Raw genomic sequence first — 25,964 nt, forward strand, 5'->3', positions numbered from 1 at the left:
AGAGTCCAGCTGAGGGCAACCAAAATGGTTAGGGGGCTGGAGCACATGACTTTATGAGGAGAGGCTGAGGGAACTGGGATTGTTTAGTCTGCCAAAGAGAAGAATGAGGAGGGATTTGATTGCAGCCTTCAACTATCTGAAAGAGGGTTCCAAAGGGGATGGATCTAGACTGTTCTCAGTGGTAGCAGATGAGAGAACAAGGAGTAATGGTCTCAAGTTGCAGTGCGGGAGGTTTAATTTGGATATTAGGAAAAACTTTTTAACTAGGAGGGTGATGAAGCACTGGAATGGGTTCTTAGGGTGGTGGTGGAATCTCCTTCCTTAGAGGTTTTCAAGGTCAGGCTTGACAAAGCCCTGACTGGGATGATTTAGTTGGGAATTGGTCCTGCTTTGAGCAGGGGGTTGGACTAGATGATCTCCTGAGGTCCCTTCCAACCCTATCTTCTATGAGTCTATGAATGATGGCTTGCAAGAAGTATGAGTAAAAATAATGTTCTGCCATGGTATTTTAAAGCTGTTTAAATAGAGAAAAGTAAATCAGCTTCAAAATGGGATCAATCTACTGTTGAGTGTAACCCGACATTCTGGAATTTCAGGTAAACCTCCAGAAAAGCTTGGCAGCTCCACAGAGAACTTGATTCCAGGCTTTCAACCAGCTCCCTCTACAACACAGGCAGATGCTTTCAGTTCTTCTTCCTTTACAGCTGCATCAGGTAAGCATGTGAGCATACCCTGAAAGAGCCTCACTTTGAGATAATACAGGTGGTCATGGCTTCTCCACAGCCCTCTGGAGGCCCAGATCCATTTGACTGACCTTATTTCTTCAGCCAGTCGCCTCTTTGGGTATCTCCAATAGCAAATACAGGACAGACGTGATACCTTAATTGAAAAAGGATGGCAGGAGGGACACATGTACTGAGAGATGCCCTGTAATGAAAGACTTCCGCCTGGGAAACCTGTTTAGTTCATCTCAGGTGGCTAATAGACCAGAATGAATGGATTCTGTGAGGTAGCTCTTTGGGGAAGTTAGACAATGAATAAATCCCTTAAAGTCTATAGGAAAGTCAGCCTCTCTCTACTAACCATCATGCATCATACAGTAGATGTTCTGCACTCGAAGACGTAGTCTGGAATGGATGGGGCCAGGGGAATTTGCTGGTCAAAACTTGCCTGACTCTTTGATGTGCCAGGTGATTCCACTTTCGAGTGGCTATGATGGGATATAGAATCATAGAAATATAGGGCTGAAAGAGACCTTCAGAGGTGATCTAGTCTGTCCCCTCCATGCTGAGGCAGGACTAAATCTACCTAGATCATCCCTGAGGGGTGTTAGTTTAATCCTGTCATTAAAAACCTTCAGTGACTGAGATTTCACAACCGCCCATGGTAACCTGTTCCAGTGTTTCCATATACACTACAGAAATGATGTGGACAAATTGGAGAGAGTCCAGCAGAGGGCAACAAAAACGATTAGGAGGCTGAGGCACATGACTTACAAGAAGAGTCTGAGGGAGCTGGGCTTGTTAAGTCCTCAGAAGAGAAAAGTGAGGGGGGGATTTGATAGCGGCCTTCAACTATCTGAAGGGGGGTTCCAAAGAGGGTGGAGCTTGGCTGTTCTCGGTGGTGGCAGATGACCAAACAAGGAGCAATGGTCTCAAGTTGCAGTGGGGGAGGTCTAGGCTGGATATTAGGAAACATTATTTCACTAGGAGGGTGGTGAAGCACTGGAATGGGTTACCTAGGGAGGTGGTGGAATCTCCTTCCTTAGAGGTTTTTAAGGTCAGGCTTGACAAAGCCCTGGCTGGAATGATTTAGTTGGGGTTGGTCCTGCTTTGAGCAGGGGATTGGACTAGATGACCTCCTGAGGTCTCTTCCAATCCTAATCTTCTGTGATACTTCTAGTTGGAAGACTTTCCTGATATGTAACCTAAACCTCCCTTGCTGTGAGCACGTGGAATGTACTAATGGGAGAACCAGGTTATGGGGCTGGGTCAGACTTTAGATCACCTGAGAATCTTAATTACTCAGGAGGAAGAAAACACAGAGATCGATTTTAAGATGGTTTCTAAATAGAAGTGGAACTTAGAGAAGCTTATAATAGAGCTCAGTAGCTTTGCAGTGGCTTATACCCACTAGCTAGAGAGCTGCGGAATAACTGGAAGACGCTGTAGTGAGTTAACTTTCTGTAGCCACTCGACACAATCTGAGTCAGACTTGCCGCTGGTGTCAATGAATGTTGCTGCATCGACTTTAATAGAGAAATGCCAATTTATACCAATTGAGGTGCTGGTCCTCTACATTTATTGTTTAAATGCCCTAACACACATCCTGTAAGGCCGTGTCCTTAATTCCCCTGTGTTCAAAAGCTCATAGACATTTTTTCCCTTGATGCTGTAGCTTGTGCAGCCCTCTGAACACAGGTATGAGTGTAATATTCTCCCGCTTTGAAGGGTTGGGAGGTGTTGGCTCAATGTCTTCTCTACATCTTTGGAAAGTCTTGGTTGAAAAGTGCTGTAAACAAACTTAGTATTAATATTACAAGAGGAAGCAGGGTCTTACGGGTAAAGCACTGAATTGGGACTCAGGAGACCTTGGTTTAATTCCCAGCTCTGCTGCTGCGCAGATATTGGGTGATTTTCTTTCTTGACTTCATTTCTTCCATCAGTACAATTTGGATAATAACTTCCCTTCTCCCACCTTTTTGTCTTCGATCCATGCTTTCTGTTTGTACAGCCCTGATGTGGGCTACTACAATATAAATAAAGAATTGGCATTGTTCAGTGGATTTCTTTTGACTTTTGCACTCTAAGTTTCCTACCTCCATAGGCTCTTCCCTGCACTAAGATCTGTTTTGTTTTGGGCATGCCTCTCAGAAGTTTTGTTGGTGCTTGCACTGGGATGGGAAACCTCCATCCCTTCTCCTTCTTTGCTCGTAAGTGAGTGCTAATGATGGAGTGCTAGTGAATTTGCTTGCATTTCTCAGTGCGTGAGAAGCATATGATGGCATCATAATGCGAATTCAGGGCTGGGGCGAAGCAGTCCGGTTCCGTGGTTTTGGCACTGGATTTGGGGTTCAGCAGACCAGGGTTCTATTCCCAGCTCTGATGCTGGGTGACCTTGGGCAAGTCACTTCATCGCTCTCTGCCTTAGTTTCCCACCTGTAAAATGGGGATAATAGTACCTCCTTTGAAAAGCACTTTGAGATGTATAGATTAAAAGCACAATGGATCTGCTCCATGGTGGTCTTATTACTAACTTTTTTCTATAACAAAATAAGCTTGTTTCCCTAGGCATGGCTTAAATCTTTTAAGATCTATCTGTCTCAGTGCTGCATCTTTTCTGCTTGACATCTTTTTCTTTCTCTCCTCTTGTTTCTCGCTGTCTGTCCAGCTGAAAAAACAAAAGACATCCTGAGTCTGGACACTAGCCCTCCGCTTCTGGCTGTGCCTGATCCTTTTATTCCTCTTCCGTTATCCGACACACCAGGTAACCAGAACAGAATGTGCAGTTTTAATATCAATATTTGTCACTTTCCGATTTGTGCCTTGGGGAAACTTGAAAATTGGGGCCTATATCAAAAGGCTGTAGGATTTGAGTGACAGATGCTTCTCAACTTTTGGAAATGGGCCTAGGGGGCAGGGGTAGGTGTGGGGGAATGGATATACATCCCCTAGCACAATGGAGTTCTCATTCCTGATTCAATCCTTGAGTGCTATTGAGATGATATTACTACTACTAATAATAATGGAATTTTTCTCTAACGTATTTCAAGGGTTCAGCGTGTACAATAATTTAAAGAATACTCTGGTATTTAATAATACTTTTTAAGGATATTTTAGAGCCATCTCAGACTTCTAGATATTAAACTCGAACCTTCTCCACAAGACAGTCGTGTGTTTTGGGGTTTTTTTGGCTTGTTGGTTAGCACTAGTTCTGCTGTAAAAATGTTACCCTTGGTTTCTGTGTCACCCACTGGTCAGTCTGTATTCTAGATCCCTGTCTCTGCCCAATCCACAGAGGATGCAAGGCTGTTAGAGGGCCCAACTACAGAACCTGGCTCTACAGCCAGGGCTGGCTCTAGCCATTTCGCTGCCCCAAGCACGGCGGCACGCCGCGGGGAGCGCTCGGCGGCACGCCGGTCCTGCGGCTCTGGTGGACCTCCCGCAGACGTGCCTGTGGATGCTCCACCGGAGCTGCGGGACCAGCGGACCCTCTGCAGGCACACCTGCAGGAGGTCCACCGGAGCTGCCTGCCGCCCTCCCGGCAACCGGCAGAGCGCCCCCCGCAGCATGCCGCCCCAAGCACGCGCTTGGCATGCTGGGGCATGGAGCCAGCCCTGACTACAGCTCAAGCAGTGACAGCTCGTTCTTTTAAGTCACTTTCAGGGCTTAAATTTTGGGCTATGCAACCTTAATGCTGGAACAGAAATAAATACTTCCCCAAACCCTACCTCTCTTAAATGAGCACTCATCAAGAGATGATACTCCATTCTATTAGGGGATCCCCTTGTGTTTTACTTTTTTTCCAAATGCTATTGGAAGCATTTTTCTTTCTTGGCCTGTCAGCCTGAAGCAGTTGCTAAACTCCCTGCCCAGTATGCACAACACAAATGGCAGGGGCTAGCATACTGAGCCAGCTCTTTTTCGTATTACTTATTGAATTTCCATGCAGCAAGCAGCATTGGTAGACTTAGCTGCAGGCAGCTCTTAAGCCTCTTTATAGAAACCATTAAAAGGAAATTGCCTTCCAACCCTGCCCTTTGGATGACAATAATCAGAGGAGGGATTGTCTGTAGTTTCTGATCTGTTGGACTGTGCTAGCCCTATATGTGGCGCATATTTAAAGCTAGAGCCTTCACTAATCCATTGCATGCATGTATGAAATTATAGGTATACGTGTTTACAGGATGCATGCTCTGGTCTGCCTCTGGTGCTCAAGCTACTGGAACAGTTACGTTCAGACTACAGTGACTACTTCTCTCTGACTTTGATGGCAAATTTGCTCAGGTCACATGCTTCTGGATTTTTTTCTTTCTGCTTCCGACACAAATTTGTCCTATGATTTGAAAATGGAGATGGCTGCCCGTGTCTCTGAAGTCAGCAGTGAAGAGAATTCTGTACTTGAAGTTGGTTGTGAACGTCACAGATCCATCAGGCAGGACACCCCTGCTTGCTCTCCTATACCTGTACTGCCTCTGCAGTACTTCCTGCAAAAACATGTCTGCCAAGCATAGGTGGCTTAGGCATGAGGGGAGTGGATACATCTAGTTGGAAGACAACCGTTTTATAGAGTCCCTTTTGTCAAATAGAGCCAGACTTGTGCTACCTGTAGGCATCTGTTTGTGTATAAATCTCTTTAAATGTGTGTGGACAAATTGCTTTAGAACTCCTTATTTGACTGCAAGAGAATCTGGTTACGTACTTCGTACTGAGTTAGTTTAACTTTTCTGGCGAGGGTCAGTTGGAGAGCACAGCCACTTGATGATAAATATTTGCTTTAAATTAATGTCTGCTAATTTTTTTCCCGAAAGGGATGGGGAGGAGGGAGAGTACAGCAAATATTGGTCAGCGGTAGAATATTTGTTTTAACCACCTTGCTTGGTTGGTCCACCAGTAGATTTTTGATCGGAGGCCTTCAGCACTGAAAGTATGAGCCTCTACCACTTGTGCTGCAGGAATAACTCTACTTCACTGCTTCTTCGGATGTCGCCCCTAATCCGCCTCCCATTCTCACCCAAAACTCTCTCCTTTGAGTTGGGTGGTGCTTTAAACCCAAACTAGCTGGCCTGGCTGGTGTGTCTACACTGTATCTGGAAATGAGCCTCCCAGCCTGAGTCCACAGACGTCTGTTGGTGAGGCTCGGGCTGTGTAGATGTTGTGGCTTGGGTCTGGGGGTGGGGTGGGCTTGACAATACCAGCCCAAGCCACATTACCACCTCAATGTTTACATAGACATAGCCGCTAAGGGTTAGAGTCTGAGTACTGCTTTCATATGGGCTGGATTGTGCCCACTTTGTATTGAGGATGTAGGCTGAACCGCTTGAGACCTTCTAGTCCCCCAGCAATTTGCCACAATTTCTCTGTGTTCCCAGAATGACAGACAAGTTCTCCCACAATTCACTGGGAAAGAATCACAGAACGGCTCAGCTCACTGTAGCTCAGTGAATAATGGGATGTGCCCCCGGATGTCCCAGCGACACACACACTGGGGACTGCAGCACCTGGGAGGACTCAGTAAATCGGGTAGGAGTTTGCAGTGCAGCTGCTCCCGCCTGGGCACGGTTAACTTGAATTCTGATCACTTGAGTTAACTCTGCAGTGAAGATATGGCCTTAGACAGCCAGTGTAGGGTACTCTTCTCTTCTCTTTCATGGATCAGCCACAGAGATCTCCAGTCTCCTAGTTGAGGGGGTTTGTTTTTGTTTCAATAACTTACCATTAAGAATGTTTCCTCAAATTAGGAATAGTTCTAGGGAAAATGGGGTACAGTGTCCAGTGGAGAAACTGAGATAAAAATTAAAGCAACAGTCTAGTGGAAATTTGATTTTCTTTAACACGTCCCTTTTTATTCTGCGCAATCACTAATGGAAATCTAACTGGTAAGAGAGGCTGGCAAGTGAGGTATAAAAATATAGCAAAACATCTGTTAAAATACTGGAAAATGAAATATTCATGCTGAAAAGGTTTTTCTTTGTGCCTGTGTAGGGAAGTGAGCCAAGTTTTTCTTAATAAGCTTATTCCAGGTTTCACTGCTGATTAATCATAATGGAGCGGTTGATCAGAATGCTAATTTTTCTGCTGCGTATGGTTATTTGATTCCTATCAGTACAAATCTAGCTTACGGTGAGCAAGTAGCCATTGTATTACTGGAAGTGAATTTTTGCACAAGATAATCTGGAAGCCATAAATTAAACTGAGTTATGAAACTTGAAGGTAGATTTTACTTCATTTGGGGGACAAAAAATTCCTCTGCAATAACCTCACTTTGGTTTCTTTACATGTGACCTGTATATACAGTCTGAGTGTATGCAGCTTTCTCTTTTTTGCTAATGGTCTGTTCCAAAACAGCCCTTAAGACTTGCTTTAGCAAAGTACTTATGCGCATGCTTAATTTCAAGCATGTGAACAATCCTTTTTAAGCACATGTTCTTTGCTGAATAGGGACAAACTTCTGGACGTGCTTACATTTAAGCACCTGAATGAGGGCCTTAGTTCCGTAGTCACACAATATTAGGGCATATTGGAATGTTTATGCATATCTTTACTGAATGCACATACCCAGATGTACATGCATTTATGAATATGTGAAATAGGAGGCTACTGAAATGCTTTTCCAAATTTTGTTCGTTTGTTGTTTTCCCCTTTCTCTCTAGTTCTCCCCTCCCCCCAATTTAGGCACTGAAAAAAGGGTAGAGAGGAATGCTGGCATGTGAGGGGGAAACAATAATTGATCAAATAGAAACTGAATACTTTTGGAGTTTATTTGTCATCAAAAGAATGAAAAAATTCTGGGGGAACAAATTTTTTTTAAGGCTACTTTCATTGCAAGGGAGGGCAGTGATTTGAAAAAAACATTTTGACCGGTCCCAGTGATCAGTGTGAGAGATTCAGTGTGTTGGGTCATACTGACACAATCCAAGCTATAGTAATTCAGGACTGAAATACACAGTCACCTGATTATCAGTGGTCTCTTGCGGGCATGAATGGAACTAGAACTTTAGCTAGGGTAATTCTTACTCACAGGCATGGGTTGAATCGAATTTCTCCTCCAAAATGAATTTCCCACCCCCAGCCATGCTGTATTGGCAGGGATCTTAGCTTATTTTGTCCTTCCTCTGTGGAGTTGAATGATCTGTTAGGGTCAGGTCAGTAGTTACAGTAGATTGAAACAAGGGGGCGGAGTTCTCAAGGAACAGTCCAGGTGGAGAGAGCAGGGGTAGCATACCTGTGCTTACATAAGAGAAGGGGGAGCTGCACTCCCACCCCCCGCCCCTCCCCATTCTACTCCTGGTTGACTTCTTGTGACTGCAAGATAGTGAGCCTTGATGGACCTCAGCCTTTATCTTCAGTCTTAAGTACCCTCTATCCTGGGAATAGAAGAGTATTGTCCATTCATAAAGGATAATGAGGGTTTTTTTGTTTTTCCCCAAACCTGCCACTCTTTCTTAAGGCATAGTTTTAATTTCATATAGTAACTCCCGTCCCCTCAAAATGACGCAAAACTAAATTCTGCCCCTAGATACATATTTATTTGCATTATAGTAATGCCTACAGGCCTCAACTGCTACCAGGGTTCTGTTGTACAAGGTACTATAGAAAACATAGTAGGAGAGAGTCCCTGCCCCGAAGCGCTTACAATCTAAATAGGCAAGAGTGGTTGGGGAAAAGTTGGCAGAGAAAGAATACACATGCCATCTGTATCCATGAGCAGAACTGGATCGAATCCCCAGTGTTTAAGATTCCCATATGGCCCAGCAAGTGTTGCTTTTTAAAGAGAAATTACCCACCGTATAGTTCTTGAAGGCTTACAGCTAACTCTTCACAAATGTCCTCTGCCTTTTTTCAAATAAGTAGACAGGCTCTCTTCCCTGTCTGTCCTTCCCCTGCCTCCATAGTGTTCTCTTATCCCAAGAGGGGTGTCAAAGCAACAGTCTCACCTTTGTGATCAGCGCTGTTCTGAGACGATACAGCTAGCTGGCAGCTGAATTGCAATTGTGTCTGGGCCCCCAGTACTGCCAACCCCAGTATGGGGAAAAATCAAGAGTTATGCGCCCCATTGCACAGAATCATGATTGGCTTTAAAATTGAGACTTTTAAAGAATAATAAATGTTGGGTTCTTCTTTATTTGCCATCTAGGTTTTGAGCCTTGAGTTGAGAGACATGCAATTATAAGACTCCAGGAGCCTGAAAAAAAGGCCAAGAATCATGAGACTTGCTAGAGTTGGCAAAACTGGAGCCAAAAGCATAGAGAGCAGGCTTTCGAAGCTGCTTAAAGCCTTGTCTAAACACAAATGTGGTAGTACTATCCTGGTTCGACAAGGCAGTACAACTGCACTAGTGTGGGCACATTTACTCTTTGTATAAAGATGCTTTCTACTGCAGTAGCGTATTTCCCCTTCCTGTATGGGAATAGGATGTATTGATGTAAAGCACCTTCATACCAGTGTAACTATTCTGGTAGAGAAATTGCACCCCCAAGCAACATAACTATACCAGTACGAACACTGTATAGGTCAGGCCTAAGGGATTGGGATGCTCAGTTCCCATTAAAAGCTTAGTGACCTGTACTAAGCCCACTAGGAGACTGAAAAACCACCTTCCATAGCTAAGGAACTGCTTTCTATTTATTACACCTCACTCTGCTAATTTCTTATAACATAAACATCTTTTTTTTTCTTTTAAATATCACTGGATTTCTTTTTCTTTTTCTTTCCCTCCCCCCCTGTGCAATATCCAATATTAATTCAGGTCTGCAGAAACTCCATTAGGAGCGTTAAAGTCCAGGCCCATCCTTTGATTAGTCAGAGCCTTCTGAGGCTGAATAATTAGAAGTTTTCCTTTCATCTTTAATACTTTAATCAATAGGAAGAAATCTTCCTGAGTGACTACTCTATTTACTTCTGTTGTTCCCCCCACCCCACCTCCTTCCCCCCGGTGTCACAGTTGACTTGGCAGGATTTTTACAACCTTGTTTTTCTTTCTCAGTTGACACCAGAAGAAAAGGACTCTGCTGTGTGCTCTATTGAATTATCTATCTTTTTGCTTTTCCTCCATGGTACGAGAGTGAGTAACATTCCTGTAGCGTGCAATGCCTGGCTATAGGGATCTTGGCTTTGAGATGTTGCAGCTTGATTGTTCCGAGTGATATTGAACTGTTGTGGACCATAGTAGAAAAGTGTGGTTTGGTTTGGTTTTTCTTCCTTTCCTGCTTAGTTTGAAAGTCTCTTACAAATCCTCCTTTACTCTCTACCTAATGGACTACTCTAGTTAAAAGCCCATCTGCTTCTCTAATTCCTAGGGCTTTGTAACCGCACTCTTTAAACTGGCTGCTAGGCCAGGACATTCCAGGGTCAGATTACCAAACATGGATGCAATTTGCGAGCCTGAAAAAAATTTGCCTTCAGCAGTTGCAGATGGAAAATTCCTGATTCATGCCAATGGACTAACTGCAGACCTGAAGTTCCTGACTTGCATACACGTGATCAGATATGGATTTGGGGACACAGGCCAAATTGTTCAGGCTGAATTTTCTAATGTTGTGTTCCCAAATCAATAATTGTTGCCTGATTCTGCTCTTAAATTGATGTAAGTCTGCAACTGCTCTGGGCTCCAGTATCCATTTTACACTGATATGAGTGAGAGGAGAAGCAGGTGTTTTAGCTGCTGAATAAGTGACCTCGCTGTCAAAGAGATTGAGCAACCAGCATCTCCCATTGACTTCAGTGTTCAGCACCTTTGAAATGATGTGCCAGGGTCCTCAAATGCAGGTGACTGGTGGACACACTGCTTTCTATGCAACATGTTTTCTTGCCTCACACCCAAAGGAAACAAATCAGCAGCTTTAAATGGTCTCTCTCCCCTGCCCTCACCCCCTTAATGCCTGTTGTCACTAGCTTAAATGATATGTAAATAGTAATACTGCTTAATTTCAGTTTCCTGCAGCAGCTCCAGAAAAAGGGTCTTACAATGTGTGAGGGTGTTTTTTTTTTTTTTTTTTTTTTGGGGGGGGGGGGCGTAATTCTTTGGCCAACTCTGGCAAGATTTGCATGAAGACTTGAGGATACAATTTGCTTACCCAGCCAGCAGCCTTGGTCATGTAAAAGCAAGGCCAGTCACACTGATGTTAAGAATCACCCTCCTGCCACCAGGAATGAAAACTGGCAGTACGGAAACCAACCAGAAAATAAATAACCAAGTCAGACCTATGCTGAAGCTAATGAAAATCACTTATGCTGTGATTGGAAGACTTAGACCAGTGGTTCTCAGACTTTTGTATTGGTGACCCCTTTCACACAGCAAACCTATGAGTACGACCCTTCTCCCCTTAAAAATTAAAAACACTTTTTTTTTTTTTTTTATATTTAACACTATTATAAATGCTGGATGCAAAGCAGGTTTTGGTGTGGAGACTGACAGTTCGCTACCTCCACGTAATAACCTTGTGACCCCCTGATGGATCATGACCCCTAGTTTGAGAACCCCTGACGTAGACTGTTCATCAAGCTTTGGTAGCCTATCGTGGGGCGGGGATCCTGAGATGAGAGCACAGTGCTCAACTCCAGAAAAGACAGCAAAAGCCTTCTAGCCAGAAGCTAAATGTGAAGGTCCAGTAGTAAATATCCAAGGAGTTGAATGGTGTAGGAACCCTTTAGGAGTCCCTCAGCAACTGTAGCCAGAAGACAGACCCAACCCATAGCGTCCAGTTGGTATTTGCGAACATTGCCGGGCCTTGAATTCATCCGTGCCCCTACCTAATCTTAATTTCCATAGTGGAATATGGGTAAACAGATCGGTGATAGCTCAGCCTATTGAAAGCTCTCAATTATCACCAGTTCCTTGCATTGCACCTATAAACAAGGACCCTGTATTAGGTGTGCATGACAGCTAACACCACTCCAATGTCCGTTCCAGTTGTGCAGTTGTTCAAGGGTATCCTTAGTAATCACACTTCAGTGATAAAACCTGAGAAGTGACACAGGCACAGATGGACTTTACATGTTAGTTACACTAGTGCAAGCTGTGTTGGAAAGATCCCCCCCAGGGATTTAGGAGTAGTTTTTTCCAAACCACAGATGGCAAAGAAGTACTAAACTCTCTCTGAAAGTCAGCAGGAGTTGCTATTTGTAGCTTTGAAAATTTCTCCCTTATTTTATCTTCTAGGAGAAGATTTTTATCGGTTAGGAGAGTAACAGATCTGTCACAATAGCTTAAAGAAAACTGGGGTTATAGAATCCATCCCATGCAATATAATGGAAGATAGAACTAGTGCTAAGCATTATGTATAGCTGGAGTGTGTTTGGCAATTGATTGTCATGTCACATGTGGAACCTAAGACATGTGGAAGTCTTGATGAGGATGAAATTTGCTTACGCAAGAAGCAGCCTTATTAATTAACGTGGAAGACTGGGTATACTTTGGCTACTGTGTTTGTACAGATAGTGGAATGAGACACTGATATCTCCATTGTAATTTTTTCCCCGCAAATGCTTCTGTCTCTCTTCATGCACAACGGTCTTTCCAATTTCAGCTGTTATCTGATCTTGCTGGTTTCTCCCCCAATTAATAAGTGACCTCCATTCTGCTCCAATGAAGTAACTTTCCTGTCTGAAATAAAAACTAGCATTTAGCTTGAATTATTTTATTGCTTAGATGGAGGGCAACTCAATATCACTAGAGAGGCTAAAAGAGCAGCGAGCTCTGCCTTTCTAGGCAAACCTACCGTTGAACTGCAGCCGTTTAAGATCAATGCACGGGAAGTAGTCTAAGCTAAAACATCATTTCCTTCTGTTAATGTATTTTTCTTTGGTGTCTGTGGTCAAAAATGCATCCTGGTGAAGTTACTCTAAAGAGTTTGAATTCACGAACCTGTTTGTGCTGGATGATCTTGATGTCAAGAATCTAAGCTTGTGGTTTATTCATAAGCATGTTATTTTAAAGAAACTGCCCTAATCTAACTGTCAGAGAGAAGCACCTCTTTAATATAGCAGCGCTTCCTGCTGCTTAAAGCAGAACTATAGATCAGTCTACATGGAGGTCACTTGCTAAGCAGCCCTCGCTCGGTCCCCAAGCTGCAGGTATTGGCTTTCACCTCTACTGTTACCATGCTTCATCTCACAATCCTTACATTCTGGACAGAGTACAACATAAAATAGAAACCCTGGGTAGGGCTCTTCAAATGCACCCACACACTTGAAAGCTACTAAGTCATTTGGGAGCTTTTGAAAATCTCACTGTCTGTTTTCAGTTAGAACAAACAGGACCATGCAATCACATTCCTAGTGAACTTCCTTTCCCTGCTCTCTACCCTGTACATCTTTTGTCTAGCTTAGATTGTAAGCCCTACTCTGAAGGGATGTAGTCTTCTTAAAAGCATGTCAGCATTCATAAGAAAGTAGCACTTAAGTGACCATGCTGACCCATCAAAGTTGGCAATGAAAGAAGAAATTAAAAACAGGCAACAAATTATGGCAAAGAACCACTGAAGATTTTCATCAAATTTACATGGAAAATTTTAAAACTTGATGGGGTGTGTGGGAAAGATGAGAATAGCTTCACTTTTTAGGGGTAGGGGAAGGCCTTTCTTTCATCTAAAAAACCCCAAGTTTTTGTTTGAAAAATGTTCTCCGGCTCTCTACAGTGCCAAGTGTTCTCTCAGGAGACAGCTACCCAGTGACTAGAGACTCACTAACAGCACAATAATCAACAGAAGATGTTTCAATGAGTCGGTTTGTGGTTGCATGTCTCCTAAAATTATTGCCATATGGCTGACCAAAGAGAGATCCTTTTTGCATATGAGGGTTAAATGGATGATCCCTTTTGGGGGGCGGGGGGTGGAAATGGAGGAACACATTTCACTAAAAAAACACGAGTGTGGAACAGAAATGCATTTAAGAGGTCGAGGTGGTGATGGAGGAGAATGGTTTCAAACAATTCCAGGTTGCTTTCAGAAAGTTTGGGTGTTCACCTAGAGACCCTCTTCTGGAAATCAGGCCCCTGGAAGGTGTGTCTCAAATGTGAGTAACTCAAATTGCAGATCTAATTTTAAAAGTACCAAATTTTGTAATTTTAACTCTTGTGCTGTGCAAGGCTTGTACCGTGATTTAAGAAAATGAGCTGAATTTTACAAGAAATGTAAAAGCTAAAATGAGAAATAGGGCCCAAACCAAATTCCCGGATCTGAATACCACAAATGGGGCCTGATCCATAATTCTCCGCAGTTGTGTGTGCCAGGTTGGTTTCTAGATAAATGCAACTTAAGCCAGCTTTACTGTCTGCCCATGGTAACCAGTTACCTTAGCACTGCCTCTGGTAGTTGCCAAAATGTAGTAGTAGTCAGCAATGGAAATAATAGGCATTCCATTGCCAAGAACTCGACATCTAATTTAAAATGTATTTGGTATCTCGAGGGGGTGGGGGAGAGGGGAAGATTGGTAACTGGACAGCTGTATAAACCCAAGTTAGAGCTGTGAGGCCTGGCTTCGTAGTGTTTTAATATTTTTCTTTAGCCACCTAAGACATTGATGTATGCAGTTCTCATAATAATTAATGGAAATAGTATGTCTAACTCCCTTGGGTGGGTTTGAAGATCTGTGTCCTCTTCTTTTTATATGATGATTCTAATATAACCAAATACCTTTCTAATATAGGAAGAGTTAGGGAAAGGTTCACGAGCTTCAAACTGTTTTACAGTTCATGGGTTTATAGATTTATTTATTTATGTATTTATAATGCTATTGAAAGGCTTGGCTTGTTTTTGTTGTGGTGAGTTCCTGGGGACAACATAGCCTGGTATTCTAGAGCAAGGCTGTTAGAACACTTGCTTTTCCACTGAATTGTTGTGTGACCTTGGTCAAGTCACTTAAGGCCCCGAGTTCAGCGAAGTACTTAAGCACATGCTTACATACTTACTCAGTTAGGGCCTTAACCTCTGTAGGTGTCAGTTTAGCTATAAGTAAAATGGATCAGTTAGATACTTCTGTGAAGTGCTTAGAGATCCTTGTTTGGAGGGCGCTGTATAAGCAGGATGTGTGTTCCTGCATAGAGCCATGCTTATATGAATTAACAGAGTGTAATGTAAGATGATTGGCCCCTCAGATGAGCAGCTGTTTAATGTTTTTGCTCTCTTTTTTTTTTTTTTTTTTTTTTTTTTTTTTTTGCTTTCTTTCTGCTTTCTTCCTCCTTTTCTGCTTAACCCAGAAAAACTGATTGAGGGTCTCAAATCTCCTGAGACTGCGCTTCTGCTCCCTGATATCCTGCCTCTAGCTGACCCCTTCGGTTGCACCTCCGATGCTGTGAATGGTAAAATAACAAACTATAATTTGTGTGGCATCTTGTGCTCCTGCATGTTTACACGATAACTGTGCATGGTTTTAGCTGCCCACCTAGGATAGGCGAAAGGTAGGCCAGCAGCCATCGCAAAACACACCTTGCTTAGAAGAGAATATGTGCAAGGGGCCGAATTTGCCTCTCGAGGCACCATACCCCTTGATTCCAGGGGAAGTCACTGCTGAACAGCTCAGCACTGCTTTAAACTCCTGAGGTTTACCATATTGTCATCAATAATGTGGCAGTGCTGTGACAGTGTGGTGTTTGGGGAGGGGATTCTTTGAGCCGTGTGTAGAAGGGGGATAATGTGCTGGGTGAAGGGACTCTTAACAAGGATGGGTGGTTAGGGAACTAACCTTGGATTCAGGAGATCTGCGTTCAGGTCCCTGCCCTGCCACAGAGTTGTGTGTGACATTGGGCAAGTCACTTAGCCTCTCTGGATCTCAGTTTCCCATCTGTAATATGAGGATAATAGCACTGTCCTGCTTCAGGTTGTGGGTGAGAATAAATACATTGAAGACTGAGAGACACTCGGATACTTAGGTATTTATATGTCCCCTATTACCAATGAGAGATGGAATTTTAATGGATGATTTCTTAACTTTCAGGCTCTGGGTTAAGTTTTTGCTATTAGCCTTATTCCTGAGTGGTCTGTTTCAGTGATTTGCTGTTATACTAACTTAGGGATAATATCAAGCTGCCATATTCCTGCCAGTCTAGCTGACCTATGTATTAAAGAGGTGCTTAAAGATTTAGACAACTGCCTTCTCTGCTTCTACCTGTACTGTATTTGGTAAACTAATGTCTCCCTTCTCTCTGCTCTGATCTCGGGTGCATTGTGAAAGGAAAAGATGACATACCTGTTGAGAGTCTCATACCTGGCCTGGAGGCTCCACTGCCCCAGCACCTCGCTTCCCAGACTGATTCAGTTGCTTCTAACAGAACAGGTTGGTGAGATGCCCCAAACTCAAATGGGGGGTAGCATTAGGGTGGTCTGTAGGACCTCTTTATAGTGAATAGGAAAACCGAATTCCACTTGACTAAACTGTTCTCTCTCTCCTCCCCCTAACCTCACCTGCAGTTTAAATTGACCGTGTGTTTATAAAGCTAATTTCAGCTGGTTCCTTTAAAGGTCACTGTTAGCCCACTGGAGAAGAACCTTACAGAAGCATTTGGTTATTCATCCAGCACCCTCTCTTTGTTCCAGAGCAGGTGTTGCGATGGACTGACAAGTGCTTCTCCTATGAGGGTGATATTGTAATTTGTTTGTTCCGTATATATGGCTAGAGAGGCCTCTGGATCTTGAGGGCGTAGAAGTGTGGGTATGTCTACACTGCAATCAGAGATGTGAACTTCAGCATGTGTGGACATGTTCTAGCTAGCTCAAGTGCCAATGGCAGTTAAGCACTGGGAGTGCAGACTAGTTGTTGAGTGCAAGCCCACTCAGGACCCCGATTATGCAGTGTAGTAGCTAGCCTGTGCTTGCAAGCTAACTAGATCAAAGCTAATTTGGGTATCCCTAAGCTTATGGCAATCACCTTTTCCCCCCACTCCTAAATGCTGAGTAGACAGGCCATGTCTCTCTGGTTTGTTAATCCACTAATGTCTCTTTAACACACTAGAATAAAAAGTCCCTCCACCTCCAAATTAGCTTCCCTTAAAATCATGTTTCTGGTTATAGACACTTGTTAGTGGTGTGTTGCCAATACGAATATGAAACTTACCTGGTAATTTCCAGTTTACTTCTGAGATCTCCTGTGGCTGTTATGAATGCCAGTCGTCAGTGTCACCTGTACACCTCTGCCCCAATATAATGCTGTCCTCAGGAGCCAAAAAATCTTACTGCATTATAGGTGAAACCGTGTTATATCGAACTTGCTTTGATCTGCTGGAGTGCTCAGCCCCGCCCACCTGGAGCGCTGCTTTACCATGTTATATCTGAATTTGTGTTATATCAGGTCATGTTATATCGGGGTAGAGGTGTATTTTGTCTGTGTTCTGTAATTGGCAATTCATCCCTCTTTCTTATCCCACGAGCCCTGATCCTGAAAATTGCTCCTACAGGTGGATCCTTGTATCTTCTCAGAGTCCCACTCATTTCAACGAGGCATTCAGCACTTCGCAGGATAGGCCCCAGCTGACGGTGTCCTAATGTGCCACAGGAGACCAGTAGTTTTAAGATATCTGAAATGTTACTTAACGTTTCTTTTACACAGAAATGAATGGTGTCTAGTCTGGTCTATGGCTGACAAGCCTCTTCAGATAGTTGAGCTCAGCTACTTATTTATCTCAAAAAGGTTGTCAGCTGCATCTAAAATATCAGGCTTGCTTCCCTGAAACCATGGGTTCAAATCCTCCTATAAGCAACTCTCTCCTTCTTTGCAAAGTAAATAAACAAGTACCATACAGTCTGTACGTCTTCCCAACAAGACCTTAAACCAGACCAACAACGGCAAAAGCTTCCTCCTCATTCCAGTCTTGACTTAAACAATATCCAAAGATCCACAGGGGTTTTTTGCAAGAGGGAGGGACTCTCGCTCTTATCTTGGCTAATATCTAGCCCATTTCATTGTGCAAGATTCTGACTCAGCTGTTGCTCTCACAGCTTCAGAGATGACTGCTGTCCTGGGGTGAATCTGGTTTTCTGGATGTAGGTGGCTAAAACACTTTGGGATCCTTCACTGCTCTCTGTAATGGTGGGAAATTTTCCCCACCAGAATAACGTTAGATGTGGCTACATGCAGGTTTTGCAAACTGCCCTTTCAGTACTAACTGGATGGTAACCGGAGTGTGACAGTATTAATCTAACAGTCTTGTGTGTGTGCGCTGTTTAATGCTGTCGTTGCTGTGGCCTGATGGCTGTTAATCTGGACAGACTCTCTCACTGGGGAAGATTCTCTACTTGACTGCTCTCTGCTTTCTAACCCTGCTGCTGACCTCTTGGACGAGTTTGCTCCTATAGCTATTTCAGCTCAAGCTCACAAAGGTAACCTGCCACTGGGTATTTTTGTCATACCTGTACCTGATGTTGTAGGATCAGATCCTCAGTGGGTGTAAATCAAAATCAGTAGAGTTATGCTGATTTATACCAACTGATGATCTGACCCTTATTCTTTACTAGACCCTGTTGCCTTGTCCCCTGAGTTGCTAACACTTGTAATATACAGTGCAGCCTTTAATACTGGGGGCATCAAATTACCAACAGAAAATATGAAAACAGTTCAGCATGATTCTGCAAACAAAAGCATTTAAGACTGCTGTATATTTTTGTGTGTGTAATAGTATTTGCCTTAATGCGCCAGTATTAATAGGTTTTTTTGGGGGGGAGGGTTTTTTTTTTAAGGCCAGCAGGGATTACTGCGTTATAATCTTCTCTGACCATGTGTGCTTTTGAAACCCTGTGCTTCCCCTCTCGAAGAGTCAGTGTTTGATTTGTCTGTAGCATAAGTCCTCTGACTTAGTATTGCCAGATTTGAGGAACGTGTCCTCTTCCCTGAAGCATTTAGCTAGAAAAGCCCATGAACCAAGTCACGCTAATTACAGAAGTGACTAGGTATTGAAGCGTAATGTACAAACCAAAAAGTTTAGTGGGGTATAGTTGTGGGAGGCTGGCTGGGGAACCTGAGCTTCAGAGTAACAATGGGCTAACGTGTTGTGGCTGTGAAGAATTGCAATTTTGGAGGTTGGCCAGTGTGTGTTGACCTGAGCATTGTCTAGTGGCTAACATACATGCCTTGGTGTAGGAGACCTGGGTTCTGTTTCCAGCTCTGCTCTTGTTGTGTTGTGAAAGACCTTGCATGTTTCACTTACCATCTGTGCTAGGATCTGAATATACTTGAGGCTTGATTTCCCGCCCCCCTCCCCAAGTTGCTCACCATCCACCACTCCAGTGAAGTCCTGTGGGGGTGAAAATTAGGTCCTCGGTGTAAGTGGATCTGAGATGTTTCACCATCGCTCATCAGTTCAGAGCTTCGAGCACAGGTTTTAAGATGTAGTTTTCCTGCTGTGATCTTCCAGTTTCCTGCTCAGTGCTGAAGCGATCACTGTAACATCTCCAGCTATTAGAAAAATGCCAGGCAATGAGTTATATGCAAATAAAATGTGGAGTGTATCTTGGATGGTAAATATCTCTCTACATGGGTTTTTCCTTCATTTATTGCATTGAAAAGACAGGCCCAAAGAGAGAATACTAACCTGGATTAGACCTCTGAGTGTCTGTTCATGCTGAGGTTTGTTTAGCTCAGTTGATAAGCATCCCTATGGCAACAGAAGATGTTCAGTCCCTAGAGGAAGTGCAGTAGAAATAGTTTGTAATCAATTTTTACAGTCAATTGCATTTTAAAATGAGAGTGCATTTTTCATAAAGCTTTTGGGTTTAAACAGGCAATTCTCCTAATTATTCATTGCAACAGTAAACTTCCGTGCCACTTTATTCTGAGTAAATGGCTTGAAATGTATGTTCACTGGCTGCTATTCTGTGATGCAACTCAGCAAAATGGAAGCTCAAAATTTTGAACTTCAATGAGAAATGAGAGAATGAATTGAGAGAATTCTGCCCAATTTCCCACTATTGCCATTGCCTCGAGGGCAAAACGTGGAAATCTCACTTTCCCTTTCAAGGTTTATTGGACACACAAGGTTTATATCTTTTCCAAAACTCCTGTCTGTGGCTTTTCTACAAAATCTTTATCAGCAGCAGCAGCTCTGGATGATCTCCTTATCCATATAGCTGTCCAACTCCCTTTTTTTTTTTTTTTTTTTTTTTTTTTTTAATCCTTCCAAGTTCTTTACTTCAGTGAATCCTGTGGCAATAAGTTGCACCGGCTAACTGTGCACTGTGTGCAGAAGAATAATCAGCCTGTGGAACTGCAGTGCCGCAAGATATCATTGATACTACAAAGGCGCCTTAATCGCGTCAGCTATTGGCTCTGGGGAACTTTGATAAACTTAAAGATTAAAAAAATGGGGTGGACGCTTATGTCAATAACAATAATATCCGGAGATGAGTTGATGTTCTCTCCAAACCACTGTTTCTTATTCAGCAAGTTTACACTAGAAAGTTCATGTGTGTTGTTGCGAGGTTATATTGTGTTCCTTAGGCTGTAAATTAGAGCCCCTCAAGTCTTGATTGTCATTACTTTGCATTTACTCAACAAAAAACTGAATCCCAGGTGTGTGGGATGGGAAAGACTGTGACAGAATAGTGTGTGTTATTACTATAAATTGCTGAAACAGTGAGTTGAAGAGAAAATGCATCTCTTAATGAAACACATCCAAAAGTATATACTTGCTTGCATTTTTCTTATCTTGAAGATGCCTAAAATGAGTGCACATTTCAACAATCTTCCCTTAATGGCTACAGCTGTAGATGGCTAAATGTATTACAAACTTCTATTGTCTCAAAGCTATCAACAATTATGGATAGAGCAGAAAAGAATGTCGGTTGGCTCAAAAAGGTGCTAAGCTATTTGTCTGATTGCTGAAGAACACAAGACTTCTGAGCCAGGCCATAAAGCCCACTTGCATGATCCTGGCTTGTCTGCATGTTCATTCTGTAGAAATGTGTGACTTTCCCCTTATCTTCCTAAGAGCCATGTGTTTTCACAGGGTTTCCTTCACCTGCACAGCCAAAATCTAGTAGGATATCTATCAACTTCATCTAAAGGGATTTTTTTGTATCTGAGTTGGGGGAATGCTTCTGGTCAACAGAACCTATTTACTCTTATTCCGTGAGCCATAGTGAGGGAATATGCTTTACATAAGGTCTGAGGACCAGATTTTCCAAGATATTTCGTTTGCTAAAGAAGCAGATAGGAATTTAGTGGGATTTTCAAAAAATCCCTAAGAAGTTTAGCCACCTAACTCCCATTAATTTCAAGCCCTTGTTTGCCTTCTTTCCCACGGGCAATAACTCATGTATTGGCTCATTTGATTAATTCGTCTTGGATCTTTTGTACACTTCCTTGTGCCATGCTGCCATCTTTCTCCTCAAAATCTCCCTTTATATATGTGGTCCCATGACCGAAGAGGTAGACTGTTCTCTGGAACTGTACTGGTGTTAGAGAATAAGAACATAAGATGCAAAATGACAGGTTTCAGAGTGGCAGCCGTGTTAGTCTGTACCGCAAAAACAACAAGAGTACTTGTGACATCTTATAGACTAACAAATTTATTTCAGCATGAGCTTTCGTGAGCTACAGCTCACTTCTTCAGATGCACAGAATGGAACACACAGACAGAGGATATTTATACATACAGAGAACATGAAAAGATGGAAGTATGCATACCAACAGGAAGAGTCTAATCAATTGAGATGAGCTATTGTCAGCAGGGGAAAAAAAACTTTTGAAGTGATAATTAAGATGACCCATAGAAGGTGTGAGGAGAACAATAGACAATGGATCGTGTGGTGTGTCCTGGATGGAAGCTGGAGGCATGTAGGTAAGTATAGCGGTCAGTGGGTTTCCGGTATAGGGTGGTGTTTGTGACCATCGCTTATTAGCACAGTAGTGTCTAGGAAATGGACCGCTTGTGTGGATTGGTCTAGGCTGAGGTTGATGGTAGGATGGAAATTGTTAAAATCACAATGGAATTCCTCAAGGGCTTCTTTTCCATGAGTCCAGATGATGAAGATGTCATCTATGTAGCGCAAGTAGAGTAGTGGCTTTAGGGAATGAGAGCTAAGGAAGCGTTGTTCTAAGTCAGCTATAAAGATGTTGGCATACTGTGGGGCCATGCGGGTACCCATAGCAGTGCCACTGACTTGAAGGTATATATTGTCTCCAAATGTGAAATAGTTGTGGGTGAGGACAAAGTCACAAAGTTCAGCCACTAGGTTAGCTGTGATGTTATCGGGGATACTATTCTTGATGGCTTGTAATCCATCTTTGTGTGGAATATTGGTGTAGAGGGCTTCCACATCCATAGTGGCCAGGATGGTGTTTTCTGGAAGACCACCGATGGATTGTAGTTTCCTCAGGAAGTCAGTGCTGTCTCGAAGATAGCTGGGAGTGCTGGTAGCATAGGGCCAGCTTCCATCCAGGACACACCACACGATCCGTTGTCTACAGCCAAGCCCTAAGATACAATCGTATTTGCTCCAATCCCTCAGACAGAGATAAACACTTACAAGATCTCTGTCAAGCATTCTTAAAACTACAATACCCACCTGCTGAAGTAAAAAAACAGATTGACAGAGCCAGAAGAGTACCAGAAGCCACCTACTACAGGACAGGCCCAACAAAGAAAATAACAGAACGCCACTAGCCATCACCTACAGCCCCCAACTAAATCCTCTCCAGCGCATCATCAAAGATCTACAACCTATTCTTAAAGATGATCCCTCACTCTCACAGATCCTGGGAGACAGGCCAGTCCTCGCTTATAGACAGCCTCCCAACCTGAAACAAATACTCACCAGCAGCCGCACACCATACAACATAAACACTAACCCAGGAACCTATCCTTGCAACAAAGCCCCATGCCAGCTCTGTCCACATATCGATTCAAGTGACACCATCATAGGACCTAATCACATCAGCCACGCCATCAGGGGTTCGTTCACCTGCACATCTACCAACGTGATATATGCCATCATGTGCCAGCAATGTCCCTCTGCCATGTACATTGGCCAAACCGGACAGTCTCTTCACAAAAGAATAAATGGACACAAATCTGACATCAGGAATCATAACATTCAAAAACCAGTTGGAGAACACTTCAACCTCTCTAACCACTCAGTGACAGACTTGAAGGTGTCAGTTTTTGCAACAAAAAAACTTAAAAAACAGACTCTGAAGAGAGACTGCTGAACTCGAATTAGTATGCAAATTAGACACAATTAACTCAGGCCTTAACAGAGGGTATGTCTACATCTAAAATTTTGCAGCGCTGGTTGTTACAGCTGTATTAGTACAGCTGTATAGGGCCAGCGCTGCAGAGTGGCCACACTTACAGCAACCAGCGCTGCAAGTGGTGTTAGATGTGACCACACTGCAGCGCTGTTGGGCGGCTTCAAGGAGGGTTCGGCGAACGCAAGAGCAAACCGCAGGGAAGGAGACCTGCTTGCACGGGGGTTCGGGGAACGCGAGAGCAAACCGGGGAAGGAGACCTGCTTCCCCGCGGTTTGCTCTCGCGTTCCCCGAACCCCCCTGCAAACCGCAGGGAAGGAGACCTGCTTGCACGGGGGTTTGGGGAACGCGAGAGCAAACCGGGGAAGGAGACCTGCTTCCCCGCGGTTTGCTCTCGCGTTCCCCGAACCCCCCTGCAAACCGCAGGGAAGGAGACCTGCTTGCACGGGGGTTCGGGGAACGCGAGAGCAAACCGGGGAAGGAGACCTGCTTGATTATCAGAGAGGCTTCCTCAGGTATGCTGCGATACCTGCTTATTCCACGGAGGTCAAGAAAAGCGCTGGTAAGTGTCTACACTTGATTACCAGCGCTGGATCACCAGCGCTGGATCCTCTACACCCGAGACAAAACGGGAGTACGGCCAGCGCTGCAAACAGGGAGTTGCAGCGCTGGTGATGCCCTGCAGATGTGTACACCTCCTAAGTTGCAGCGCTGTAACCCCCTCACCAGCGCTGCAACTTTGTGATATAGACAAGCCCAGAGACTGTTAAGTTCTCCTCACACCTTCTATGGGTTATCTTAATTATCACTTCAAAAGTTTTTTTTCCCCTGCTGACGATAGCTCATCTCAATTGATTACTCTTCCTGTTGGTATGCATACTTCCAAATTTTCATGTTCTCTGTATGTATAAATATCTCCTGTCTGTGTGTTCCATTCTCTGCATCTGAAGAACAGAGCTGTAGCTCACAAAAGCTCATGCTGAAATAAATTTGTTAGTCTGTAAGATGCAAAAGAATATTTTCATTCCTCTTTGCCTTCACCCCTAACCCCCCAATCCTTACTGGCCATGCAGTGTGCCAGTGTAACCTCAAACCCATGTTCCTAGCATAGCTAGGAAACGTACTAACCGCTAAAGCATTGGGTTGGCCAAATTTTATGTTGGTTCTCATTTATTGGCTCAGCTGAGTATGTGCGTGTATGTTTTGGGTTTGGTTTTTGTTTCTATTGCTTTTGAGTTTAACTCTTCACCTATTATCGTCTTAGACTTACCAACTTTATTTCAACTTTTTATTTAGACTCTTGCTTTTTAACCACTTAAAAACAAACAAAAAAAAACCCCTAACATTTTTGGCAATTCTAACATGCTTTTTCTGCTATCTTTTTGCTCCTTTACCTGCGTTTCCCCTTTACACTGCAGAAGATACTAATCTGATATCAGGCTTTGAAGTTCCTGAGGGCTCTGAAAAGGTGGCAGAAGATGAGTTTGACCCTATCCCAGTGTTGATATCCAAAAATTCACAAGGTAAGCCAGGATTTTTTAAAAGAACACACATGATGGCAACCAGTTTATTGGGCAATCATGCTAAGATGTACACACAAACTACACGGAAACCATATCTCCTTAGTTATCAGTGAGACCAATTCTCCTCTGGCTTATGCCAGTTTGTCTTGCTGCATTGTTTTTTAGGTTACTCCTGATTTTCCAACTTGGCGGGGAGGAGAATCGGGCCCAATGAGGGAGGATAATACAGTACTGAGAAGGATTTATTTACCACTTGGGCACAATGCCACTCAAATTTGGCCTGGCTGCCCCACCGTCATGAATTAGAAGGCTTACTGTGCTGCATTGGTTGAGAACTGCTGAGACAGGACAATGTGTGTAAACATTTAGTAATTCAAACATCTTGTCATCCCAGGAGTCAGCCACACATCCCATGCCCTGCCATGAGGCTGTATTGACTAACTCACCCAAACATTTCCATGGCTAGATTATATGATGTAACTTTACTTTTTAAGGCCCAGATCCAGTGCCCATTGATGTCACTGGTAAGGTGCCCATGGATGTGCACTTTTGAAAATTCCAGCCTCAGTCATTAGGACTTCGCGGCCTTTCTGTCTATATGAGTTCCAGCCTTGTATGTTCATGTTATCATCCTATCTACAGACCATTGTTCAGCCTCATATAAGGATGTAGCTATTAAGAGGCATTGTCCCTTTAAAAATAAAATTAGGTGAATGATGCTTAATTAATGAGCTTCTTAAGGACAGAGGCAGGCAGCTTTTTGTAATGACTCCTGTCAAATATGACTTGTTTCTGCAGTCTGACTGCAGTGAAGATGTTTCTGAAGTTCCTGGTGAAAGAACAGATTTTTATAATGTGTTCCATTACTCTCTTTGGCAGTGGAACCCTTGCCTTTTGTAATTCCCATATATCCTGTTTTTTATAGCATGGAGTGTACTGCATGCCTGCTTTGCTACTAATATTAGCTTTGAAAGAAGGACCCTCATTAGGAAAAATCCTAAGGCATTTAGGGGGGAATTTTTCAAAAGCCCTCAACCTGGGTTTAAGTCTGCTCTGCTCCCATGTGAAGTCAATGGAAGGTTCACTGCCGACTTGAATGAAAGCAGAAGTCTGCCAATGCTGAGTGCTTTTGCAATGCCGACCCTAAATAAAGGGAGTCTTTCTATAGAGAATGATATAAATGCTATGGGGGTTTTACATGATCACTTAAAGCTTATGAAATGGCTGTAAATGACTTAATGGTGTCTTGTAGAAATTACTCCTCTGTTCTAGACTTCTGTCACTTGAAAACAACATCCTTTCTGTAGAATTTTTAACCCATCTTATAGAAGTGTATAATTTTAATTAAAAATCCTATAGAATCCCATTGATTTGATTCTGATAAAGTTCTCTGTTAGACTTTTTTCCATGACGGCCTTATTCTTTGTAAATCTTGGCAGTGGCTGCTACCTTTTCTACTTCACCTAGAGAAGTCAGTCCAATAAAAAATATATTGCCTGACCCACCTTGTCTCCTCTAATATCCTTGCCACTGACACACTGCATAC

The 25,964-nt window shown here is 43.3% G+C and overlaps 1 protein-coding gene across 20 annotated transcripts in view; it reads left to right on the forward strand.

Moving 5' to 3' along the window:
• Positions 1-25,964, forward strand: part of AAK1 (AP2 associated kinase 1) — a 143,715-nt gene that overhangs the window by 100,655 nt on the left and 17,096 nt on the right. For 8 of the 20 annotated variants that reach the window (XM_030551958.1, XM_030551963.1, XM_030551955.1 and 5 more), the window contains 6 exons: positions 597-713; positions 3,391-3,486; positions 14,917-15,018; positions 15,891-15,992; positions 17,921-18,031; positions 24,314-24,418. In XM_030551958.1, the coding sequence (XP_030407818.1) occupies positions 597-713; positions 3,391-3,486; positions 14,917-15,018; positions 15,891-15,992; positions 17,921-18,031; positions 24,314-24,418 (633 nt within the window). Of the gene's footprint in view, positions 1-596; positions 714-3,390; positions 3,487-4,889; positions 5,341-14,916; positions 15,019-15,890; positions 15,993-17,920; positions 18,032-24,313; positions 24,419-25,964 lie in introns of those variants that run through there. The other 12 variants (XM_030551960.1, XM_030551969.1, XM_030551966.1 and 9 more) reach the window with 9 other exon arrangements.

The sequence above is a fragment of the Gopherus evgoodei genome, chromosome 2 (assembly GCF_007399415.2).
Source record: "Gopherus evgoodei ecotype Sinaloan lineage chromosome 2, rGopEvg1_v1.p, whole genome shotgun sequence".
NCBI lineage: Eukaryota > Metazoa > Chordata > Testudines > Testudinidae > Gopherus > Gopherus evgoodei.